Source organism: Nipponia nippon, unplaced genomic scaffold, assembly GCF_047370975.1.
Source record: "Nipponia nippon isolate SJK-2023a ecotype South Korea unplaced genomic scaffold, ASM4737097v1 scaffold_12, whole genome shotgun sequence".
In the NCBI taxonomy this organism is placed as follows: Eukaryota; Metazoa; Chordata; class Aves; order Pelecaniformes; family Threskiornithidae; genus Nipponia; species Nipponia nippon.
In genome coordinates, this window is record NW_028262313.1 from 907,477 (window position 1) to 928,372 (window position 20,896).

The 20,896-nt window shown below is 52.6% G+C and overlaps 1 protein-coding gene across 12 annotated transcripts in view; it reads left to right on the forward strand.

The window, feature by feature from the left end:
- The window catches only part of LOC104021104 (Cl-/H+ antiporter 5), a 41,416-nt gene that overhangs the window by 6,347 nt on the left and 14,173 nt on the right, over positions 1–20,896 (forward strand). For 6 of the 12 annotated variants that reach the window (XM_087748263.1, XM_087748262.1, XM_087748261.1 and 3 more), the window contains 2 exons: positions 8,126–8,275; positions 20,063–20,214. In XM_087748263.1, the coding sequence (XP_087604389.1) occupies positions 8,143–8,275; positions 20,063–20,214 (285 nt within the window). In that variant the 5' untranslated portion in view covers positions 8,126–8,142. Of the gene's footprint in view, positions 1–4,059; positions 5,300–8,125; positions 8,276–13,999; positions 14,155–14,326; positions 14,350–17,895; positions 18,203–20,062; positions 20,215–20,896 lie in introns of those variants that run through there. The other 6 variants (XM_087748271.1, XM_087748260.1, XM_087748270.1 and 3 more) reach the window with 6 other exon arrangements.

The following is a 20,896-nucleotide window of genomic DNA, read 5'->3' on the forward strand; positions in this document are numbered from 1 at the left end:
CCACGGGGAGAGGACGGAGGCAGGTCCTGCAGCCTTCGGCCGCTCGAGCGCCTTCGCTGTCGCATCTGCGGGAGCCCCTGGCTCCTCCCCGCTTCTCGTCAGCGTGGGCTTCGGCTGTAGCTCCTCGAGCACGGTCTGTGGCCATCTCGCCTTGGAAACGGGCATCCAAGAAGAAGCGTACCCCCTTCACGAAAACGGGGCCTGTAGGGATGTTCTGCTTCTAGAGCTCTCCTAGGAGAGGAGTTGGCCGTGAGGACAGCTTTGGTTGTGATCCAGTGTAAGACTGGAGATTTTGGCAGGAGGTGGCTTTAGAGTCTTCATCCAAGACTTTGATGTTTTCAGGGTGAAAACCGTGTCAGATCTGTTCTTAATGCTGAAGCAGTCTCCGTGATGAAAACCACCTGCATTTATTCTGGCTGTCTCAGGCTGGGTCAGGTGTTAATCACACTCTTCCCATTTGCACTGGGAAGGCTGGATGAACGGAGTGACTGGCTGTATGTTGTTGAAGATTTGCTAGCCTGAGGGTGGCCCGTCGGCGCTTTGGAGTCATCGCTTACCAGCTACACCGGTACGTTTTAAAAACAAGGCTCTAGCTCAGCTGATACTCCTGCACGGTGACGTGCTAGGCAACCAGTTCCGCCATCCTGGATTTCCAAAGAGGGTGATGATGGCAGAGAAGCTGCCGGTTGTGTTGCGGTATGGAAACTGCTGTAAATAACTGACGTTAGTCTGGAAAATACAGAACGCGTAAAAACCAGTAGCCAAACCCCCTTGACTGCCTGTTGCACGGCACAGTCACAAACTGCCTGTAAATTTGGTCTTTTCCATTTCCAAGTGAGGCTGCTTTTTGTCAAAACACGAACCTGAAAAGGAGCTGGAAGTGTTTGTGAAGCAGCTCTTGGCTGTTAGAGTCTCGTGTGGTGGTTATGCTTCAGGGCCTGGGAGGAGGTCGGTGAGGTAAGGTTGTGGCTTCTTAAATTGAAAGTTAAAATGGAAATTACAAAAGGTTTAGGAGGAAAAAAACCAACCCAGCGAAAGCAAGACCGTCTGACTTGCGTCTCAGCATTCCTGCATTTCTATATGATGAAGCATCTTAAAAAAAGTAGGGATTTCTGGAGAAAAGCACTGAAATGTCCGTGATCACAGTAAAGTCGCTGGCCAGGCTGCTTTGATCTGAACCCCCGCTCTCCCGACGGCTCGTGTTGTTCTCCTGACCGGAACGGCTGACAAATCTGCGACGCTGCTGGCGGTGCCGTTTCTAGATAACGAGACCTGAAAAGTCGTTGTCGTCACTGGAGTCGTCGGGCACGCTTGTGTGGCCTTCCTGTGATGGGGACAAGGAAGAGCAGCCACGCTCCAGCAAGGCTGCGCTGGGGTGGTATGGTACAAGAGGATCAAACCGAACCTGTTGGGTGAGGAAACGGGAGGTGAGCCTGGACCCGAGAGCCGTGGTCAGCGTCGCAAGAGAGGCAAATCGAAGCGTTGTTTGGTAACGTGAATGGCAACTGTGCGGGGCCTGGGCTGGCCTGGCCGGGGTCCTCTCCTCGGTCCCGGCTGGCTCACGCCAGCATGTCTCCCTGGATTTGAAGCAGAGGTGTCCAGCCTGGGAGGAGGGAGAAGCAGCACGTAACGTTGGAAGCAGGACGTGGGTATTGGGAAACCCAAGGCGTAGTCCGTCTCTCTAAACAGGCCGGTTATTGGGAGCGTCACCCGTGCTTGCCCCAGTGAAACAGGAACAAATCAGCCCTCTGAGGAGAGCGGCATGGCTGTTCTGGGGGAGGCTGGGGTCGGTGGGGCTCTGTGCCTCTTCCCACGCTCATCCTCGGGCGTCCGCAGGGGGGGGAGGCTTCCCGTGCTCGGCGTCTCCGGTGCACTGGCGTACCAGCTTTTCTCTCCTGTCCCGTCTCCCACGCAGCTGTTGGCTTCCAGCAGCCATAACCTGTACGGACCCAGCTTGCAGGTGTGGCCAACTGTAGGAAAAAAATGGCAGTATCAACCAAGATGTTTAAATGGGAGTTTACCGCTCTAGGGCTGGGAGGGGTGGTTTGGGAGCTGTGGCTGCCGATCGGTAATTATCAGCAAGAACTGCTTCTGGCTTTTAGGAAGCAGGGCAAGGTGGTGTAGTGTACCAAAAAGATGCTATCGGTTGGAAACGTAATGCTTTTTTCTGATTTCTAGAAATCCCTTTTATGTAAAGCATCTGCAGCAGCAAACCGTTTCTTTAATCAGTGGTGGATGATTGTGGGGGATTTTTAATCTAATAAATGAAATACTGGAACATCTAGCTTCTGGAGATATGCTTTTCTGGCAAGTATATGTGATTCTGTTAACACTGCTCCCAGAAACAAGGCTTTATTCGGAAGCCAGGTGTAGTCACTCAGGAGCTGGGGGTGAAATCAGCTGTGATTGATGTTTGCCTCCACTGGCATTTTGCACTGTACTGGGCTGAGCGGCATAAGCCGTGGGGAGCGGTGAATTATTCAAGAAGCGGTGATACTAATGAGGACTGAACGACATCAGCTGTAAGCGCCTGTGTGTCTGTCAGCACATAAGCATCCCGGGACGGCGGTGAATCCGGTAACACGCTGTATCAGCCCGATGTGCAACAGCGCCAGGGAAACCTGAACCGCCGCAGCATTCGTACGCCACTTTCCGGCGTTACCGGGTGAGGCGCGAGGATGCGGGTTACCCTGCTGGAAGGGTGTCGGAGCAGAGCGTGGAATATCGTCTCCCTGGGGCCCCTGTGAGTACGTGTCAAGGAGCAACAGAAGAACCTCAAACAAGCCCTACAAACAATTCCAGTCTTTGTGCTCAGCTTGTGTTGGGAGGTTTCCCAGTTTCTCTAAAACCGTCTATTGTTCCCGACCAGCTTGGCCGAACAGCCCTTGCCTAACGCACACAGCTCGCCCGCTGTTTGTTTGCCTTGCTCGAGCGGCCGCGACGCTGCGCGGAGCTGCGGGGTGGAGCGGCAGGCTCCCGCCGGCCAGCTCAGCCGTGCCCCCCGCGCCGCGGCCGGCGGGGCTCCCTGCTGCCGGCTTCTCCAGGTCCCTGCTCCCGGGGGAGCCCCGGGGCCCCCCTCGGCCGCCCCAGGAGGGGAGCCGCCCTCGGCGAAGGGGAAAGCGGACCGATGTGGAGGTAGTTAAAAGAAGGGCAGACGTGGTGCTGGAGGACATGGTTTAGTGGTGAACTTGGCAGCGCTGGGTTAACGGCTGGACTCGATGATCTTAAGGGTCTTTTCCAGCCTTAATGATTCTGTGATGCTCAAGGATGGAGCAGTCGTCTGCTCTTCAGAGGAGAGCCGGGCGGGCGGACAGCGAGAAGCCAACGTAGGTAAATAAATGCTTTTATGACCCTACGCTTGCAATGCAATGGCAAAATGTCGATAATCTTAACTGAGCCGCTAAGCCCTTCTGATAAGGGATTTATGTGCTGTTTATGAGACCAAGCCATTGCTAATAGCAACGTGTTTTATGTCTCGACAGAACATTTCGTTTTTCCCTGAAGATATTTGCATGTCCCGTACTGCGCCCGAAGGGACCTGAAAGGTGCTGTGAAATCCCTCTGGGTTCTCGGCTCGCCTCTTGGTGTGGCCTCGTCCGCACGGGGGGAGGCTGGTGGCGGTGGCTTCAGGCAGCACGGGGAGCTGGAGGAAGGAACGGCATAAAAAAATAGAAAAATAGCATCCTCTCTTTTATGAAGCTACAAACTGATGCCTTCAGGGGTCCCACTGGTGTCTGAACCCCGGTTTGGTTTCGGATGAGGGCTGAAAACCTTGGAGCTCTTCTGTGAATGCTCCCTCCAACTTTGTATGCGCTCTGGCTTGATTTTTTAGCAGTTAAAGAAGAAATTACAAATATTTGGGTTTTTTGTTTGTTTGGGCTTTTTTTGTTTGTTTGGGCTTTTTTTGTTTGTTTGGGCTTTTTTTGTTTGTTTGGGCTTTTTTGTTTGTTTGGGCTTTTTTGTTTGTTTGGGCTTTTTTGTTTGTTTGGGCTTTTTTGTTTGTTTGGGCTTTTTTGTTTGTTTGGGCTTTTTTGTTTGTTGTTTAAGGTCAGTGCCCAGCCCGTTGCCCCCGCTCGCCCGCGGTCTGGACGCGGGGCCTGTGCCCGGCAGCGTTGCCCGTCTCGCGGGCTGGGGTACAGGGAAATCCGAACCAGCTCGCTGAGTCGGCCCGTGCACTGGAGCTTCTGTCTCCTGCAGTAACCTCCTCTGCTCTGAGAAACTTTTTGTTTTTAAGGGCTGAGCCTCTGGAGTGATAATATTGCAGCAGGGCTTTGTTCTGCTGGCTCCAAGCCAGGTACTTGGAGTATTGACATAACAGCTAAATTATAATTTATTTCTCTCCTTTCCATTTTTTTTCCCCAGTTACAGTTGGTGTATCCTACGTTTTTCCTTATCTGTGTACCGTTGGATCTGGTGATGGTGGGAAGGGACGTGCCTGCCCCTGTGGAGAGATGCGGTGGGGACGGGGAGGAAGAGGTGCCCTGAACTGTCAAAGCTCAGCTTAGATTTGCTGGTCTCTGACAAAGGGACAGTCTTGTGATCTGGGCTTTGGGTTTTCACATGCAAGAGCTGCTAGGTGGTAAGCTCGCTTCTTCCCCCGCAGCAATGACTCATGAAGGCGGCTGGTCAGGATCGCTCCCTGTTCCTTTTTAAGTTTTCTTCTCCGGGTGTGATGTCTTTGTGGTGCTGGTGGAGCCGGAGCTGAGCCTCCTGTCCGATGGCGGGGAAAAAATCGCTGTGGGAACTTTTACAGCGCTCTGACTCGGGCAGCGTTGGACCTGCGCGCTGGAAGGGCCGCTCCGAGCCCCGTGTCGCTGGCTGGGGGCGAGCGTGGTGGTGGTGGTGCTGGGGCTCGCCGGTGCCATGGCTCGCTGGTCCTGCTCCTCTGGCAGCCGCCCCTGCGGAGCAGAAGGGGCGGCGAGGCTGGGGGAGCAGATTTGCTGGGTACGCCGGTGATGCCAAAGCGTGAAATGGGGAGAAGAGCCTGCAACGTCTGGTGCTGATTGAAGCGCGCGGCGGGGGCTGAGGTCGCCGTCGTGGCAGAGGCTGGGGCTGGGTTTGCTCCGCAGGCTGGCAGCAGGGTGCTTCAGCTTCCTGGTGGCGAGTGCTGTCATCTGAGTCACTTCCAGGCATCGCGGGGCTGACCCCGTCAGGTTTTGCTTCGTTGCTTCCCTTTGCTTGACTGCGATGGGAGAGACCAGGACGGACTGCGACAGGCAGAGGAGGTGAATGGGAGCCGCTGGAGGAGGATGGCTGCTCGCTCCCACGAGCGCTGGGTGTACCAGCAGCCTTTCGGTACGTACGCCTGCTCCGGGGGCGTCCTGGGCACTGCCCCGGCCCGGCAGGGAAGCAGCAGCCGTTGCCCGGTGAAGTATTGCGGTAAATGAACAACATAGATAAGCATGGGAACAGTTTTGTTTTGTTTTTTTTTTTTCTTTTTTTTTTTGGTGCACATGGTTTAGCCTGGAAAGGCATTGCTCGCCCGTAGAGGGAGCGAGGTAAACCTGTCTCCCTAGGGACAGCTTTAAGACTTGGGAGAGAAGCGAGCACTGAATTATCACGATCTGCATCCTCTGTGTGCTGCATTCGGGCTGGGTGCTGCCTGGTCTCTGCTGTGACTGGAAGGGGGTGTGCTTGTTGGCTTGGTTTGGGTTTTTCTAAGCTGTAAACGAGAAGAAACTTGGGGATGGGTTGGGGGAGCAGGAGGTGACATTGCTCCAGTTTTCAAACAGGGACTTCTGGCTGGCCGTGCTGGCAGCATCGTGCCTGCTGTCCGCTGGGGGCCTCTGCCTCTGGCAGGACTATGAATTTATGCTTGTGCGAAGCAAATATGCGAATACAGACATATTTAAACCTCCCCTCCCACACGTGTGTGTATATATATACACACACACACACAGAGCCTTATTGGAAAACACCTATGAAACTGGGTTATGCTGCAGACAAGCCCTGCGACACACGAGCACCGAGTTTCTTCCGTTCTCTGCCGGGGTGAAACGCGCCATCCCTGCCTCCTCCGCTCTGCTCCCTGGAAGCAGCTTACCGGAGCTGCGCCACAGCGCTTTAATGAAATTTAATTACTTTTATTGTTAGCTGGCACATAATAGCTTTGAGTTCCTCGGTTTCTCCTGCCTCCGGTTCTCCGTGCGCGCTGACGGAGGGCTGCAGCCGTCTCCGCTTTCAGAGCGTGCTACGAGCGGCGGGGGCCTTCCCGAACGCCCAGTTCCCCTCCGCCAGTGCTCAGCGCTTGCTTTGCTGGTCTGCGCCGCACCAGTTTAATGAGTAAACAGGGCTGGAAAGTTAAGTGACGGCGTGTTCCACAGAGCAAGGCTCGGTGAAGAGCCCAGTGCGTCACTTCGTACAATGCCAAGGCTTTTTTTGTGTGGTGTCGTGGCTTTTTTTTGTAATAGGAAGTGCTTTCTGCCGAGTATGTAATTCATACTGTTTGCAAATGCTGGCTGGCTTTTTCCCTTCCTGAAATAAGGCTGAGCTGCATATTTGGTTCCTCTATAATTCTCTTGAAAAATGTGTATGTTTGCAAGGGAGAAGCGAGCACGGCCTGTCCTCTCATCTAGATGACAAGATTTCCACTTTCAGGTTGCAAGAGCTATTTTTGAGGCTGCAACCTGACTTTTTTTTTTTTTTTTCCAATTTAGTTTTATTATTATGTTTTCAGAGCTTGTACTTTTGTAGTTGCCCTGCCATCCTAGAGAAGAGGAGAGACGACGGGTCTTGTGTCGTGGTCTGGCATGGGCAGCTCCTTGAGATGGCCGGGTCCGGCAGCAGGTCAAGGGTACTTAATTAAGATGATGTATGAAGTTTAATAGCGCACTTCCAGATTGCATTTCGCAGCTTCATGTGTGGGTGGTTAAGAATCATCGTTCCCTTGGGTTGTTTTGCCAGTTTGCCTGTGTGTCAGAGAAGGAGAGGTAGGTGAGCTCGGCACGTCTGGAGAGCATCGCGGCCGCATTTCTGCTGCGAGGACCCTTCCTCCGCGATGGGCTTTGCACGGCGCTCTAGCAGTAAATGCCAGGGCACTGTGGGAGGTGAAACGGTCAAAAAAAAAAAAAAAAAAAGAAAAAGGAAAAAAAAAGTGATTGCAAACCTGTTGAGAGCACGTGCGGAAATTATTCAGAAAATGCATCAGCAGATGCCACCTGCCTTCTCTAATGTGGTGTTGACCCGAGTCATTTTTTACCTGCTGTTAGCGTGGATTTCTAATTGCTCTGTCTGGTAGTGATCAGCAGATAGCAATTGATTCACAGTCTTGGTGGGAAATGCAAAGGAGAAAAAGGAAATACCTTCAGAGGCTTTTTAGATGAAGAACTTGGAAATATAGTTGGTTTTCTATAGAGAAGAACATTATCTGAGGCATTCAGGCTGCTCCTGTGTTTGAGATCATAGTTGTGGAGGTTAGTGTTAACTTGTGCACGATTATCCGAGAGTGGACTTTGTATGGCACCTAACTTTCAAAGTGACCCCGGTCCCCCCTCCAGCGGAGCTGCGAGGCACCCGAGGGGCAGCCGTGGCGGGGGGTGGCACGGGGCAGCGCACCTGGGCCGAGGCAGCCGCGCCGGGGGCTGTTGCTGGTTTTTGGGGTGGTTGCTTGCAGTTCGTCGGTCTCGTTGCCCTGGTTAAGCCTGGCTCGTGGCTGGCAGCTGGGGATTCAAAATCCAGTTTGAGCCCTTTTCCAGCAGGCGGTGGGTTGAGGAGTAGAGGATACGTGGGTAGGATCCCTTATTACAGAAGGATTTTCCTCTGTGAGGCTTAACTTTGGTGTGCAAAGTTTTCTAACCTTGTTTCTCTTAAGAACCCGGGCACCCTAACGCTGCTGTGTTTGTATGTCTTTCCAGTTGAGTTCAGATGCCGTACTGGGACTTGATGTTAGTTTCTGGCACGTGGCAATATGAAATCTAGTGCGAGAGCTTTGCTTGGAGTTGTGAACGTCCAGTTTTGTCCTGTTCTAGCCCAGACTTCAGGTGGTATCGCTGCATTTCTCCTTCGCGTGGGAAGAGCAGTGTGGCCTCCTGGTCTTCAGGACAAAGTGTCAAGTGGGCGTCAGTCCGCTTGGCTTAGAAAATGGGTCTTCATGCTCGTGCTCTAAAAATCTTCCCTTTGCTCCCAGGTTTGGAAGCTCTGGCCATGGATCAGAAAGGCTATCGACGGGGGAGTTTCCAGAGCAGCACTAGTGATGAAGATATGCTGGAAATAGCAGGAGCATCTCTGGACTTCTCCATGGCAGACGATGACCCGCCGCTCGACAGGGAGATGGGAGGTAATACCCGTGCGTCTCTTCGCTTTCTGTTTTTCATAATGGCTTTCGGTAGGATTTCACGTTAATATTTTCTGTATGGGTCCCACTGGCCTCTGCCGAGGCTGGGAGCCTAGCGTGTCGCGGCACCGATGTGAATAGTTTGCAGGATTCTGCGCTGCGTTGCATCCCTGAATAGACTTCTGCAGAGCAGCTGAGCGCTTGCTGACGTGCCACGTTTGGCTCCCAGCACCGCCTTGTAACGGAGGCTGGTGGGAGGCGCGTGTTCCGAGCAAAGCAGAAAATCTCCTTAAAATAAATGGCAATTGCAAGAAGCGTGTGAGTGACTTTGTTGTGGTGGGGAGGCACTGCTTGTCTGTCTGCAGCAACCGAGCTGCCTGATTGCAGGCTGCACGCATCCAATAACCTGTCAGAGGGGAAAACTGCGCGCTCAGCCATCTGTGTGGTTTCTTTGCTATTAAACGTAGCATATCCTCTCCCACCACTTTGCTTATAGGGCTTCTGGATAGTCCTTTCTGGAGTTGTCAGAAATAAGAGCTGGCCGTACCACAAGGGAGGTGTCGTAAGTCTGATGGGCAGGGATGACGGCGCAGAGCGATTGCTCGGGGGTTGTGATACGAGCAGAGGCTCCCCCCCCCCCCCCCCTTTCCCTTCGTCCTTACCTGTAATTTTAAAGGTTGTCTGTTGGGGAGAGAGTCTGGAAATGTAACGGCACGAAGGGGTTTGGTGCTGAGCTTGTGCACAGCCCGAGACGCTGGGCTTCCCCTGCCACCACTCGTCTGCCCAGAGAGGGGCTGTTGCTGCCTGCTCTGGCCTGAGCCTGAGGCTGTGAAATTAATGGGGGAGGGATGAATCCGCATGGTTTTACTGAGCTTTGGCACTCGACCAGCAAGATCTGCCTGATTTTTATCTTCTGTGAATTATCGTAAGTTAGTTTAAAAGCAAAAATAGTTAATTTTGGACAGCAGGCTGCAAGTCTCCATGACTTCCCATAAACCTTCTCGTCCTCTTCTTCCCACACCCCTGTTTACTGTAGGGCAAAAATTAAAAAGAAATCCTTCTGGTTTTGCTTCTCAGCTATGTGGTCTGCCTCCAGGTAGTGCAAGTGAAGACAGACTTCCTCAAATGTCGCCTGTCGGTAGCCGAAACGGCCAGCTCTTCTGCTGCTGGAGATCCTGTAAGGAGCGTGTGGTCGTTTTCTGCTTGGCTTGGTCCCTCTCACCTTGAGCTTTCGGGCTCAAGCGGAGGAAGGATTGCTGCGTTTTTGTAGCGGTCGCATTAACTCTGAGCGATAAGCAGTGGTTTGCGGTTAAAAACCCTCTGTCCGTGCGCAAAGGGGACACGTGCGAGATTCGCATCCCGGGTGCGGTGTTGCCTGGGTTCCGTCCGACGCGAAGGAGGGCGGCTGGTTCCTCGGGGTCAGCTGCGGTGCAGGTATCGGGCAGCGGGCTCGCTCCGACCTGACCTGCTGGTGGGAGCGACTTTGAGAACTGGGCATGTCTGGGAGTCCACTTCAAAACTCCTCACGCAGAGCTTGAAATAACGACTTGTGACCCAATTTGCTTCTGAAGATCTGTTAATTACTAGTATGTGCAGAATTCGGTACGTAGAAATAATCACGTCACGCACGTTGGTAATGGAACTGTAAATTCACGTTCTCTTACCTGCTGGTGAGAGTCATTGAGGTATCAGCTGTCTAAAGTTAAACACGTGCTCGTGTTTTTAATATTTGGGGAGAAGGAGCTGAGTTCTTTAACTTCTTGTAAGGAAATTATTATTCTGTGGAGCTTAGGAGCAGCGGTGGGTAACGCGAGCTGACCTGAAACAGCACTGGGTTGTTTCCCTCCTTGCTTAAACAGGCTTTCCCCATCTCCGCCCAGGGCGTTTGAAGGCCTGTGGCTACTTCTATGATAAAAGCTTGGGGACAGGAGCGCTCTCCGGTGCAGTGGATGTCCCTTCAGCCGGGACGGCACGTGCGGCTTGGAGCGACGGTGGTGGCGGCGCTCAGGAGGGTCCCCTGAAAGAGGCGCTCTGTCGGTGGGATGCTCCAGTCTGCGGGGGGGTGGCACAGAAGTAAAAGAGGAAATTTAAAAGGGGAAACAGTTGCCTGCCCAAATACCAGTTTCACTTCACTCTACAAATTTCCCCTAGTGACTTCAGGAAATGTTTGCTGGCAAATATTTGGGTGCCAGGCACGCAGCCTGGAGATGTGGTGGCACAGGCTTGGCTGGAGCTGGCGAGGTGGTAACAGGTTCTCCCATGGTGGAGCTGGCTGCAGGCCTCTGGCTGGGACCTGCTGCTTTTGCTGTCTGTGTGTTGTCGGATGGGGTGAGTTAGTGACAGCTGTTGGAACCAGAGCTCAGCCCTCTCTTGCCACCTTCTCCGAGACTGTCAGACTTTCACGCCAGAGTGGTGGCGTCCCAGGTTGAACAGCCAGCCACAACTGCGGCTGGCGGGTCCTGTCAAGTGACCAGAGGAGGAAGAGTCCCCTGCTGCCCGGTAGATTTGTAAATCTGGAGTGCATTTGGCAGCCGGTGCTCCTCTGTGCTTTCCTTACGAGCCCTCGACTAATGAGTGACAGGACTTTGGTCCTGTGTCAGGTCCCCGATGGGGACCACCAGCCCTGCCTGCTGCCTGCAACACGGGATGCTTGTGTTGAACAACATCTTCACGCGGGATCTAGACTGACCGTGAAACTTTGCTCCTAGCTGGTGTTTGCAAGAACGTGCCTGCTTCCCAAAGGCTGGAGCTCTTCAAGAGCTGGAGCCAAGATGTAGGTGCTCCAAGTGCTTCAGGCTTCTTTCAGTCAAAACGATTTAAAATGGACTGCAGTGGCTTTTCACGCCTGCTACTGTGCTGTTTGTGTTGTTGAAAACTCACTGAGTGGCACATTCTCTTGCTCTTATCTCCTCCGGTTTGGACTTCAGCATTTCGTCAGTAAAAGGCCGCAGATAAGACTTTCCTTGATTATTCCCCCCCTGCTGTTAAGCTGTGCTTGGGACTCAAACCTGGCTTTTTGATAAAATCCCCAGATAGTTTCCTAGTTTTCCTTGTCGTACTGAGGTGCTGGTGTTACGCCAGGCAGCAAGGCAGCCTCAGCAGTGCTTTCTCAAAGTTGTTGTCAAGCATAGATTTTAATCTTGGCCAAAGGGTTGATGGGGTGGCACAGCCTTTGTAAGGATACAGTCGTGTAAGGATACAGTCGTGCTTCCCAGAAGTTGTTTCGTCTTACTGGCATCGCCTCCTTTCTGTGCCACAGTAAAGGTGACCAGGCCTACACGTGATGTTCAAGGTGCATTTGTACAGCAGTAAATCTTTTCTGCTTCTTCGTTTAAGGGATTTTTTTTAAAAAAAAGCTGTTTCCTGGTTGACTGTTCTCCAGTATTGAGCAACTGCTTGCAGAGCATTATCCGCAGACACTTGAACTTTTAAGTCAGACGTGCTGACTTAGAGCATGACACTGTTTGCCTTGGCTCTTCCCCCTCCCTTATGCCTTGCTTTGTTGGCACTGAGTCTCTTCTGCTCTCTCGTAGCCCAGCTGCAGTCCTTCAAAGCCAGCCGAAGAGATGCTGGTTACCCAGCACAACTTACAGTAAGGGTAGGCACCGCTTTTCCAGACCACTTACAAATATACTGAATAGTCCAGCACAAGCAGAAATGAACGGGATTCCACTGTTGCCTTCCTCGGAGGAATTTATGCCTTTAACATCCTCTGTCTTCAGCCAGTTGCTTTTCTCTGAGAAAACTTTCCCTGTTACTCCCCAAGAGCTTAATTTGCTTCAGACTTTGTAAAGGAAATTCTGTCTAAAGCTTCATGGGTACCCAAATACCTGGTCAGTTAGATTATATCTGCAGTCCTGTCAAATTTTTTTTTTTTTTTTGGAAGAAATCTAAGATTTACGAGGCCTGATTCCTTTAGCAAAATCTGTTGGAACGGCTGCCTTACCAAGTAGTATCTCCTAGATGAGGGGTTGCTTCTGTCAAGTGGTTTGTTATGAGGGTAAGCTGTACTGATTTCTAATTCCTCGATATCCCTTTCTAAAACTATTAAAATACAAATGGTTTCTTCTGAATAGACTAAAGTAGTTCTGGTTGGGTGTGTAAGCTAGGCAGTGATGCCAGCTTATTTTGCGCATTTCTTTAGCGGCCTTTCTCCGCTCGTGGCGGCGGTGAGGCAGACGCTGGGCTCGGGAGGAACAAGATGCAACGCCCGGGCATTGTGGCGGTTGCTGGATGTGCTTTAAATTGTAGGGAGCAGAGGCAGGACTGTGGTCCCCGCTTCTTTCGGAGGAAGACTTAAAACCGTTTCAATGGCTGGAAGGTCTCCTTTTTGCTGTAGGATTTAAGAAGGGGTTTTTTGAGCTCTAGGGGCAAGAATTGAGGATTGCAATAGCAACGAAGAACACCGAGAAGTGCAGCAGGGTTAGTGAACCTTAGTTTCATGTGGATTTTTGGTTTTATCCACTAGCCCTGTCCTCCTCTCTGCTCTCCAGTGGGAAGCGGAGGTGGTGGCGTGGCTAGTTGCAGTATTGGGGCTGGCTGCTGCTCTGGGAAGGGTTAAACACCTTTCCTTGGCTTGCTAGCCAGGGGCTTTCAAGTGCTGAAGGGCTGACCTCCCAGAATGATCCCTGGGCTGGGAGCTATCTCCCCTGGCTTTTTTCTTCAACTGCCTTCCTCCTTGACCTCCAGACAGAAAGCCAGGGCTTTGAGAGCAGCCTCCAGCCAGCATATCAGGTGAGAGCAAAGCCAGCTTTGCTGGCGTGTAGTGTTTCAGACTTGCCAGACAACGTTTAAATGACAAGCTATCGCTAGCAAATTGGAGCCAGAAGAACTTAATCACCAGCCCCTTTGAACTCTTATGTACAATGACTGGCAAGATAAAGAGCGCTGATGGGGGCTGGGGAAAGCATGCCGAAATAGGCCTGTGCAGAGAGGGCAAAAGAAAAATTCAGTGCCTGCCTGCCTTCTGGAGAGCCGGTGAGCAAAGAGCATTGCTACTAGCCACTTAGCAAGCAAAATGTCACTGGGTGGGATAAGAAAGGCTTTTTCATACATCTGTGACGGACCCGCCAGCGTCAGGAGGCTCCACTGGTAAATGCGTGGTTCCTGTGCCGAAGCCTGACTTGGTCCAGACCTTCGAAAGCGTGTGGGTGCGTAGCAGGGCATGGCCCGGGCTGGTGGGCCAGGAGCATCGCTGGTCCGAGGTGGTTAACGGGGTGCTCGTGGCCGGGGTGTCCCGCCACGGACGGACCGTGGTGAGGTGGTGGAGTGCTGGTTTGCCAGGTCTTTGGGGTTGGACTGTCGGGGTGAAGGGGGTCTGGAGGTCTGAGCAGAGCTTTAACCTGCCTGACCTCTAGTGCTTATGAGAGCAAACAGCTTTAGCATGAGCTATTCTCCATCTTAAAGCCCTTGCGCAGTCAGCTTCAGCGAGTCTGTGCAGCACAGCGACCGGGCGGATTTTAGCCCTGGGAATATATTTTGCCAGATAAAACATCCCGAGTGCTGCCTGAGCGGCTCCGCTCGCAGCTTCGGGGTGCAGCCCCCACTGCGGGCGCATCGGGAGCCGCGATCCCCGGCCGTAGCCAGCCTCCTCTGTCCTTGCCTGCCTGCAAGCGTGAACCTCTCCCCGTGCCGCTCAGATCCTGCCCCTTCCAGCAAGGTGCAAGGGCTGGCTCATGTGACGGCCGCCAGTGACGACACGCCGGGCGTGCGGGGAGGGCCCAGCGCCGCTGCGGGCTCCTCTTCGGCCGAGTCCGGAGCAGAAGGATGCAGCAAGTGCCGCTGTAAGACGCAAGGAGGCCCGCCGTCCCTCGACCCGTGCGGCCATGGGACGGATGGGCTCCCAGAGGTGCTCCTGCGGGAGGAGGAGTGGTTGAGCGAGGGTGAGGAGACCGCATCCAGGGAGGAAGAGGGGACGCGAGCCAAGGGGAAGGCGTCTGTCTGCGGGCGCGCGTTGCGGAGGCTGCGGGGCAGCGAACTGCTGGCGGCGGCTCCGGAGCTGCTCCCGCTCCTCTGCTGGGACGCAGGGGTGTTTGGGCTGCAGCCGGGGTGGTCTGGTGGATTTCTGCTGTGTAATGGTTGGTTGTTGACTGCCGGTCTCCCTTTTGTCTGCAAACCCCTTTCTTTTTCCAGATTTGCTAGAGCCAGGGAAGCGGTGCGGAGGCAGACCTGTCCCAGGTGCCGTTGCTGTCGTCTCGCTGTGCTGGCAGGAAAATTAATAAAGCCCTGCGGGTTTGCTGTACTGCAAATGACAGATGCCTGTAACTTTAACAAGCACTGCCTTTTTTTTTTTTTCCCCAAGCCAGGCAGACTCTCTAAAGTGGAGCATTAACCCATCTTGGGGAGAAGAGGTGATCAAAACGCTAACAAATCTGTGTTTAAAAAATGAATTTCTCTATCAGGGTCGCGTTTAACTTGCTGTCTCTAGGCATTAAACACTGATTTAGAGATCCATACGTTAGGAACTGGGGAGACCTATACGATCATCTTGACTGTGTTTTGACAAGGCATTACTGAGCTCATTTTTTTCCTTTATTCCTATCTGGTTATCCCAGGATCCTTGATTTGCAATAAGCTGAGGCAGGAAATATGATCTTGATAAATATTTATGGCTGTGAGCCATTTTATAGTTCAGTATTACTCCTGGAAAAAATATAAGGACATTTTTCTCATTATCTTCTGTCAGATGGACAGCTTATGCGCTTACATGGCTGCGAAATCGCCGTGCGTGGCTGGAGACCTCGGGGTTCTGATTTTGTGATATAAACCCCTGCTGCTCTAGGGAGGGCAGGCTGGGCCGGAGGGGGTCAGTGTCTGGAGAGCAGGGTCAGTCCCCGGGCTGGAGCTGGTCCCCAGCGTGCGAGGCCAGTCAGACCGTCCCTTCCGCGCTTGGCCGCGTCGGGAGGTCTCCTGAGCAGCCGCCGGTTGCGGTACGGCTGGGATCACGCAGGCTGGTACCCGTGGGTCTTCCAGTGCTGTGTAACAGGGTAGATCTGCGGATGCCATGACCTGCAGCCCCTCTTGCATTGCGGGGCAGCGCTGCGTGCTGGCTTTGTGCCTTCGGGGTCCTGCTCCGTGGCAGCTCTGAGCTGGGAGAGTGTTCCTAGGACAGGGAAAAGTCGCTGGTCTGGGCAGTTATTCCAGACGAGTGAGCAAGGAATGACCCTGATCTCATCTTCTTGCAAAAATGCTTCTCAAAGTAGTCTCAGTTAACTAGGTTTAACACTGCTTTATTATTACTTTTTTTTTTTTTAAGGACAACTGTATCTTTTTATCGTTAGGAAAGATTGCGGTAGGTGTGCCAAAATAAAACCGAACAGACAGTGAAAGCCTGCTGTCTGCAGCGTGGGGACGGGAATTGTTGTTGCACTTCTAGAAGAGTTGGTCGTTCCTGCAGAAGCAAAAGCAAACCCTTCTGGCTGGGCTGCTGGGCTTTGAGCGGGGAGCGTGCAGGAGACAGCCGTTCATCTCCCGCTTCTCAGGGCGGACTCGGTGTCGTCTTCTGCCTCGCTGGGCTTGGTAGAAACCCGTCACCCACACTTAGCAAAGCCTCAAAGAGCCCCCCGCCAGGGCCACCTCGTCACTTGTATCTGAAGCTGCTGTGAAAGCAGCGTGGCCGTGGTGGTCCCCTTGTCTGGGGGACAGAGCTAAAGTAAACGCCTGAATGGATGCTGGCTTTCCCTATTCCCAGGAAAGCAGGTGCTATCTAAGCAAGGATGTTAAAAGTCCACTGTAATGTGAGAGGGGACCCTGGAAATGGGAATCGGAGCCAGGTGAGCAAGCTGGTGACCGTGGTGAGAACTCCATGCCAGTGGCCCAGGTGGGCGTTGGGATGGTGCGCGGTCTGGGGGGTAGCGGCATGCTCGCGGCCCGGTGCCACCATCGCGCCGACACGCTGGATCAAACCCCGGCTTGCCTCTTTGGTTCAGCTGTTCTGCTGCGGTGATGGTGTCCGCGTCTGTGGCCTTTGCTGCGAAGATTTGCAGCTCTGAACTGTAGGTGTGACTTGGTTGAGCTGTGATTGCCTGGGATGATGCCTCGTCTTGTCCCCTGTATTGAAGGACTGCTTCAGAGGGGGGCCGTTGCTTTGGGAGGCTGTGGGGAAGCACTCATCGAGACGGCTTTACATGGGTAAGCAGGCTTGCAGGAGGAGTTGCAGGCATCTCGGCGCCGTACGTGCTGAACCTGGTTGTCTCTTGCTGTTAGGATGATTTATTCAAGCAGGTTTTCGTCCACCAGATTTGTAGAACAGTGCTTGGGATTTCCAGTGGGGATATTGAAAGCATTGATGCCAGTTTGTGTATTTCCAAGCTGTTGGCCTCGTAAGTGCAAAAATGTTGTTAAGAACAGAGTAATTCCTCGAGGCTCTCGGCAAATGTGCCCCGTTTTCTTTGCAGCGCGAGTCGGGCAGGCGGGGCTCGCAGTCTGTACGCTCACCACTTGGGAAGATCTCTGGAGAACTTCAGTTAACCTCTTTTTGTCCCAAATGAAGCAAGGAGCCTTTTTAAAGTGGGTTATTTTGTGGTAGTTGTCAGTTATGCTACATGACTCATCTTGTTTTCCTGCAGGTTTTTGTCTGTTAAGAGGCAGCTGTGCCAATCTGGGAAATGGGCTTGGGAAGACATCAGAGGTCTCTTTTCCCCTCTCTTGTTTTTAGATGATGGGGCAGAGAGCCCTTGTTTGAATTCCTCACTTCTCCCCATCCGAAGACATCTTTGCCCTGGTGGTATCTACAACCTAAATGTGCTAAATGAAATATTAAATGTTATCCTTCTGTATGGGCGTTTTAATACTCCTCTTCCCCACCACCTTTCAGTTTTTGACTGGATTTTGGGTTTTGAGTCCCTTTTTTTTTCTTCTGGATGACTGTAAACGCTTAGTGTCTTACAGAGCCACGATTAGATTTACTCTCCTGCCCAGGTCTGAAAAACAGCCCTCCCTACTCGTGTCCCGCGTGTGCACCCTTGGAAGCTTTTTGTAGCAGCATATTGCTGGAGGACGAACACGCACGGCGTATGTGCTACTCGTACGGGTTACTAGGAGTATGTGAACTCAGGCTTGCTCTGCGGAGCATACGGGGTGTAAGTGGCTTTGTGGATTGCCCAGGGAATGATTTGTGATCATGTAAGGCTGGGATTCCCAGCTCGGGTGAGAAATGGGCTGCTGAGCACTTCAGTCTCTTACTGCCTTCTCATGGATTTTCTGCACTCAGCTTTGGTTTGCTGCTGGCTGGCAGCCGCTTACGGAGATTGCTCACTGTGCCTGTTAGCTGCCTGGCAGCACCTTGCTCTCCTCCTTTTCCGAACAGCAATATATGTTGTACGAGACTGTTTTAAAAGGCCTTCGGAGCTGGGATGTCAGGGAGTTCATCTGTGCAACTCCCTGCTGCTTTACAGCTTGTTGCACAGCTCGGTTCCCTGTCCCCAGCGGCTGCGTCTCGCCGGTGCGCTGTCTTCCCGGACGCAGAAGGTAGAGGCAGGCTGCAGGTGCCAAAGGAGGGGTGATCAGTTGCATCCTTCCCTCCTTCACATGCATCAGTCGCGCCCTTGCCTCCTCCGTCTCTTAAACAGAAAGGTTGCACGCAAATGTTCCCCGTTTTTGGTACTGTCGGTGCTGGCTTCTTGTAGGGGCATCGGAGTAAAAGAGCGGTGACCAAGCACGCGGAGATGCCCGCGTAACTTGCTGGGTATCAGGCAACTCCAGAACGTGCGTTCGTGATCCGCCGGGCTCGACGCAGACGACGCTGCTCTGTCTCCGGCGCGCCTGACCTGAGCTTGGTTTGGAGCGCAGCTGCGTAGCGCGGGAAGGAAAGCTGCTGGGCAGAGGAGCTCAAGTCCTGCAGACGAGGGGCCCGTCGGCAGCTCTCGGCAGCCCTTCCTGCTTCTGGGGCTTTTTTAGAAAGGAAAATAAAAAAAAAACCAGATAGCAAAGGTAGGTGTAAAGCTTAGGAGGTCTCCAGCTGCCAGGGCCATAGAGAGCCTTTGGGAGGGCGCGTAGCATGGGAGGCTTCTTAAGGGAGTCACAAAATGGGTATTCGGTGGGTAAAGTAGTGCCACGTATATTTTCTGAGGGCACTTTTGCCCAGCGGATAATAGGCTGCAGGGCACCTTTCATCTCCACTGAAATGTGGCAGAGTGTTTCTTGGAGTAACCCAGGGAATTTTTGCCCTTTCAGCATTCAGTGGCTTAGAAAGAAAAATATATGGAGTAATTACTGAAGGATTCTCTTGGTGTTGACTTGGAGCAGGGGCCTCAGTGCTTGCGCAGCAAAGGAATGAAGCTTGGGCTGAATTGCACAGAAAAACTTGTTCCATGTCAGTTCATCTGTCAAGAAAACTGCTTGATTTCCTTGGACAGGGTTTAAAAGACCTTTGTTTTGTTTTTTCCTCGATGTGTTTCAACAGCTTCTTCAAACTGCTTGCAAGGGGCTTTAAGAAACCCATTTTTGAAGGAGCAACTGTTACGTTAATGGGGGTTTTAAAGGTTCTTTTTCAGATCAAAGATACTCAATATTTTGTTCTAGGAGCAAATGAAAGCAGGAATAGATTCGTGGATGTTTTCGAGGTGGAAGAGATTTAAATGCATTTCCCAGGGCAGGGAAAATCCGCTCGGGTCCAAGGCTTCTGCCCCGGGTGCCGCAAGGGCAGGCTGTGCTCGGCTGCCTGCCGCTCGGCTGCCCTCCCCTCCCCTCCGGGGCGCCGGGCTGCGGCGGGGGCTGCGGCGGGGCGGTGGGACGTCGCAGACGGAGGGGCCGGGAGAACGTCAGCTTGGCTGGGAACGGGCCGTAAACCGAGCGCCTGGGGCCGTGGAGACAACATTAATCCACCAGATCTGACCTGTTCTCTACGCTGGGGTCCAGGACTAGGGGGGTTGGACTAGATGGCCTTTAGAGGTCCCTTCCAACCCAAATCATTCAACGATTCCATGATTAATGGATTTATTTTCTTGGCAGAGGAGGGCAGAACCAGGGGCAGCGGCACTTCGGAGGCTTTGCTTGGGAGCATGGCTTGTACCATGCGAAGCCCTTTTATGTTGTCTTCTGGCCAACCCTCGTCACGCTGTAGATTAATGGTTTTCTGTAGGCTCTGGCATTACCCTGCCCCACACCCTTGGTCTGCGCTCCTAACTGGGAAGAGACTGGCTTGTGACCAAAATTTTGGGAGCGTACATGCACACTAAGCATCGTTTTCCATGGGCTGGAGCAGGTTAGACAGAACGTCGAGTGGTTTGGCCGAGTTTGTTTCACCTGACGGGAGGCTGCGAGCCCCGACTTGGTGCCTTCCCAAGCCCCCGTTTGGGACCACTTTCTGCCTTTCGGGCCCTCCTGGCCCCCCGCACCAGCAGTGGCAGGGTCGGATGCTTTGCTTCCCCGTCTCCCTGCTCCCATCCATAGCCCTCCTCGAATATTCACCTTCTCCTCTCCCTCTCCCCTCTGCTTTCCTCAGATGGCAAAATACCATCATGGTGAGTCCTGGATTTAGGGAAAACTCAACATCTAGGTGCTAGTGTGGGTTTACTTTGGTTCCTGAGCAGTCGTCTCCAGGAACGACCCCACGTCTGCGCGAACGGCTGGAGCTGGGGCGGGGCGTACCCGCGCTGCCCGGGTCCTCCCTGGGAGGCTTGCTTGGGGTATCTAGCTCGAGGAACAGCTCGTTAGCTCTTTGCTTCCACTGAAATCTGTGGGTTTCCCCCTAAGTTAGTGGTTTGGTGATGTGTGTGGTTTTGGGGTTTTTTTCCTAAAAAGGGGGAAAACTAAGAAATGCTCAATTTTCCCCCTTCCTCCCCCCCGCAGGCTTTTCCTCATATAATGGAGGAGGGATGAACGGCACAAGCACGATGATGGATTTCCTGGAGGAACCTCTTCCTGGCGTGGGCACCTACGAAGATTTCAACACTATAGATTGGGTGCGAGAGAAGTCCAGGGACCGGGACAGGCACAGAGAGGTAACATTTCTTACTACTCCTTGCTGGCACTGAAGGCGGAATAATGAACTTGCTAGAGCTAATCTTAGTTCTGGTTGCTGGACTAAGGAGGCATTTACTAGAGAGATGCTTAGGATGGGGGGATTGCCCGTAGGATGGGAGCTGAGACCCTCTCCGTGGGATCTTTAGTTGGAGGAAAAGGAACACTAAATTGAACTTGTTGCAGCTTATCAATCGCCTCTTCTCTTCCAAAGGCTTTTATTTATTCTAAAAGCTTTAGTGGATTTCTGAGACACATCTTAAATGCCTTAATGGCACATTTTCTTATGCCGTGTGAAACTTGCTCGAGACTGAAGCATAGCAAAAGCTGCAGTCCTGCTCACGGAAGGTGCCTGCATTATCTGGAAGAATTACGTTGCTGTTGCATGGTTTGTAATGGAAGAATCTAAGCACCCATGATCCCATTTATTGGTAAAGAAACAGGCTATTTTTCTGCTCACGCAATTGCACTTGTGAGTGATGCTCTTTCTGTTGGATTTTTTTTGTGCTGCATGTTTGAGAAGCCTAGGTGCAATTCTTCCAGAATTCATTCCCAGGACTTCACCGCTCTCTGCAGTTAAAGGAATCTGCTTAGAAAGCAAGGGATGCTTTAAACAAAGTACCGATGTCCCCAGCGTGCTCCTGATTCATGGGAAACCCTTGC